The sequence below is a fragment of the Pygoscelis adeliae genome, unplaced genomic scaffold (genome assembly GCF_000699105.1).
Source record: "Pygoscelis adeliae isolate BGI_AS28 unplaced genomic scaffold, ASM69910v1 Scaffold111, whole genome shotgun sequence".
Classification (NCBI taxonomy): domain Eukaryota; kingdom Metazoa; phylum Chordata; class Aves; order Sphenisciformes; family Spheniscidae; genus Pygoscelis; species Pygoscelis adeliae.
The window spans coordinates 883929-888461 of NW_008824542.1; the positions used below are offsets into that span (position 1 = coordinate 883929).

At 42.7% G+C, this 4533-nt stretch overlaps 1 protein-coding gene across 1 annotated transcript in view; it reads right to left on the reverse strand.

The window, feature by feature from the left end:
* Positions 1-4210, reverse strand: part of COLEC10 (collectin sub-family member 10 (C-type lectin)) — a 25709-nt gene extending 21499 nt beyond the window's left edge. The window contains exon 1 of the mRNA XM_009321675.1: positions 4027-4210. Within this exon, the coding sequence (XP_009319950.1) occupies positions 4027-4174 (148 nt within the window). The 5' untranslated portion in view covers positions 4175-4210. The remainder of the gene's footprint in view (positions 1-4026) is intronic.
* Positions 4211-4533: the final 323 nt, after the last annotated feature.

The following is a 4533-nucleotide window of genomic DNA, read 5'->3' on the forward strand; positions in this document are numbered from 1 at the left end:
CCCCCCCGTCGTCTTCTCCCCCTGCTCATGCTTTTAATGGGAGTTTAGGAGTTAAAGTTTTGGGCCCTCTGCTTATTTCTTCCCTCATGTTGTTGCTTATTGATTTACTCAGACCAGGTCAGATCCCATCTCATCTATGTCAACAGCCCACTTAAAACTTCCTTTGCAGGTTAGACAAAACTGAGCTTGCAGTCTCCCGGCAAAAGCAGGCTAGAAGAAAGGACAGAGCCGGGACACCGGTCGAAGGCAGAGCCCAGGGGAGCAGAGCCTGGTGTTCCTGCTGCTGCCATGGCATGGTCCAGCAACTGGTACTTTTGCTCTCACTGCACTAGCTGCTGCCTCCTCACAGACCCGGTTCTTCTCTCAGCAGCAGCAACAGCCAGCCTGCTTCCAGGCTTGGAAGGGTGGAAAGTAGGCAACAGGGCCATGACTAATTTTGCTAGGCCAAGCACTTGGCTGCTCTGGGAAATTTGTTGTTTTGTTTATGCTTGATCTGGTTCTGTTTGGCCCCAAGAAGTCAATGGAGTACAGAACTTGGCCTTTATTTGTCCTAGTTACTCAGCTGTGGTTCAGCGTTACCTAATGCAAGTTTTCAGAGGTCCTGTGCCAAAGCAGTCCAGCTAAGACCACGTTGTTCCTAAACATCTCAGGTCAAACACCAAAAATCCCTAGTTATGAATACTGAAAATCTTTTGGTCCAAAGCACATATTTTTTTTTTCTTTTTTGGTTTCCTAGGGTATTTCAATAAGAGTCCTAGAAAATGCCTCACACATTTCTGTTTTTAACTGCTATATAAGCCAGCTTGCTGTGTACCTCAAAAGCTTTTTCAGGAAGACAGAACAAGACAGCAATTTGCACTAGGACTATGTTCCTTAAAAAGAATCCCCTCTTTTTGAAAAAAGACCTGAGCATTGCCTAGAAAAGGAAACTGGGAGGGGAGTGCCAGCTTTTGCTTTTCTCTTACTCTTTTTTTCCCTTTTTCTGGAGTGCCTATTTAAAAGATTTCTTTGCATAAGTCTTTACAAACAGACTTCAGCTTTCATTTGCTTGCACCAGCGATGGAAAAGCAGTGGATAGATGGAGGGGATTGCAAAGCACCTGGTTTGCATCATGCAGAACCACCAGAGGTCAGACTTAAACTCCTATTCGCTTCTAATGCTGAGCAGTTTAATTCAGACTGACATTTATCATTGCAACAGAAAGTGCAAAAGGCTTACGGGACATTTACTGCATTCCTTCTGTTCCTGGGAGACTGCATCCTTCCAAACTATTTTCTAGCTCTTTGTGTTACACACAAAGGCCTCTGGTTTTGCTTCATGCTTTTTGGAAGCTGGTGGGACTGTCACAACTGGTTTGAAGACTTTCCTGATAATCAGCCTGGAATTACCCTTTCTTTTCATCCTATCACTCATATCATACTCCTCGTGTAATATCTCAGGTGTGAGCATAACAAAGCATAACAATTCTTCCCGTTTTTGAAGGGGAAGAATTTGGCTTGCACAAATTAACTTGGACAAGTTACATGTGGCTTGTACAAGAAGCGGCCAACTTTCACAACACTAATGACCCTTTTTGAACAGGTGATTTTCAGGGCAAGCATGCGGAGCAGTGGGGTGCTTGCTCCTGTAGCAACTGTGAATGCTTAGATGATGAAGTGAGTAATGCAACATCCAACAGTGCACGAAATAAAGGGTTATAAGCTCTGAGCCTCTCCAGACAACCTCACTTCTCCCTCAGCATTCTCCTTTCCATTGTACTGTGTGATGGGAACAGCAATATTGCTGCTGCATAGCACCAGGGACCAGCCCATTTGCAGCCCACAGACTGGATCTAGCCTACAGGACAATTTGTGCCTTGCACTGGGATAGGTGAGGTAGGACAGTGTAGGAAGTCTTACAGCTATTGAACACCTTTTAATTCCTTGCACTTGTAGATGCTTTGGTCCATTAAACACTCCTGTGTTCATATGGAAGGAGGAAGTTGCAACAAGAGGAATCTGACCTGTGGTGGTAGAAAAAGCTGGCCAATGTACTGTGGGAGTTCAGCACCTCCGTCTCATGGGAGCATCACTGTGTTTGACCGTAGCCGAAGATGCTGAGCAGATGGAGGTGAGGGGGGGAAACTTGTGCAGGGTGGGTCAAAACCCATTTTCGGGAGAATGGCAGACAAAGGGGCACAACAGATGTAGCACAGAAAATAAAACTTGCAGCAATAAAAGTCAGAGGCTTGTCCATTGTCAGAGTTAAAGTTTGAGCAGCAAAGTGTTGCCTGTGGCTGTGGTGTGGTTGTAGGCTGGGGATCGTGTGCTCCGAGTTCATAGACATAGATGCATAGAGGAAAACTGGCAGCAGGACAGACTTTCTTCTGCCATATTAGGTCAGCATGCATCATCCTTGACTACAAGGGATGCCTGAGGAGTAACAGGGTAGTTCACACACCCAGCCTGCTCAGTCTTTAATTGCCCAGCTGACGGGCAGTCAAAACAACCAGTCCCATTGAGAGCCACTTGTGACTGTCCTGGATGAGGTCAGATCTGGTAGGAGCTGAGATTAGTCTATAGGATCATACCACAAAGACTGCAAAATGTATTTGATGACCTGCAATGGATGTGAGCCAGTAATTTGGAGGTGATTTACTCAACACTCCTTTTACCCATCATGGATCTTGGGCACGGTAATCTAATTTTAAAGTAGTAGTGAAGACCGTGCCAATATACTGTTTGGCTCCTCTTGTGTCTTGGTGTCAGCCAGGAGGCAGTAGGACTGGTAATGACAATCCTGACTTTCCCAGTATCACGCTTGCAAAGAACCATAATATCTAACCTTTAAATGCTCCCTATACAAGCTAGACCACAGAAACCAGCTGGAGTCCCAGCTACTCTCATGTTGTCACCAGACCACCTCATTAGCCTTGTGACTTGTTAAACACAATTCTGTCAAACGTTGTTCTCCAGCCTGCCATTATTCAGATACTAACTAAACAAACTCCCACTAGCTCCCTTGGGGATCATTACATCTCTCTGCATTTATGCTGTGGCAGCAAAAGTTTAAGCCTGGATTGTAATCATAAAGAAATTAACTCGCTAATTAAAAATGGTCCTTTAAGCAACATGCATTGAATAATCCATCATAAAAACAAATGAATCCGTAGCAGTGCTTTTGACTTGATAATCTTTCTTCTGCTTAAAATTTAAATCAGTTGCATTTTTTTCTCTCAGTCTGTAGCCTATAGAAAAATACAATGAATTACTAAAAAGAAAGCAATAGTTCGAACTGCAGTAGCCATGGTGTGGAATATATATTTTAGATCTGTCACTGCAAGATAGATTTGTACATCATGGACCTGATTTTTGGCTGAGATACCCTCCAGGCAGTTCCATTGACGTTAGTTGTGTTACACAGAAAGTAAGTTAATGCAGAAAATTTGGTTTCAGATGTTTGCAAAGTGTTTTGAAGATAAAAGAACTGCACATGCCAGAACTGATCTAGTTCTTATTGAAATCTCTAGTGAAGGTCCTGTTTAATTCAACAGGAGCTGCTGGATCGGGTCTGATGAATACAGCAGAGCTGTGTTTACAAGTAAGCATTTGGAAATAATGACAGTTTAGTCATTTTAAATATTGCATATCTCTCCCTACCTATAGGTGCGAAGTGAACTATTAACAGTTCACAATAGGTGCCTACTTTTAGACAAAGTCACTCAATTTATGGCTGCTAGCTGTACTGGTTGTGTGATGAATACAAGAAGTAAGAGAAGATTATATGGCTGGAGAAAGATGCAAAAGGACACCTCTAACTTATATGAGATTATGTGGCACTGTTCCTGAAACTAAAGAAAAGCAAATTCAAATCTCCTTGCTTCATCACTTTCCCCCATCACAGTTCCACTTTTCTAGATGTTTGTACAGTCTGCAGTAATTCACATCTTTCATCCCCAGCCCATGCCACAAGCCCTCCATGTCTCTATTTTTAAAAATCAGCCTTTATCAGTACTGGTCTCAGCATTAGCAACCTGATATTCCTCACCTTTTGGTCCAGGTAAAATTGTGTGTGTCGAGCAGACATCTGTTGTAGGTCGATTGTCAACATCAAAACCAAAAATCTGAACGTGGAAGATAAAAAGCACTACTAGGGTCCCGTATTTCCTTAGCTGTTGTTCTTTCTTGCTGCTCATCCTTACAGCTTCTCAGGAAATGCCTTTCGTTGTTACAGTCTTAACAAATGCAGCTGATTCAAAAATAAATGCTCCACTAACTGAAGCAGTGCAAAGATTGGGAGCTACATGCAAGAACAGCTAAATAAAGTGAAGAAAGGGGTTTGACGATGCTGTAGTTATTTCTGTCCTGCACATTATCCAGGATATTTATTTAACACTGACAGCTGTTTATTCCAATTTATCTCTTATCTGTGAGATGTTTAGCTGCTTTTGCCATGAAAAATTTCTTCAATATATGGGGATATCTCTTTTGTCGTTTTTTTTTTCCTTTCGGCACTGAATCTTCATGCCCAGCTTTTCACTTATTCAAGAGACAA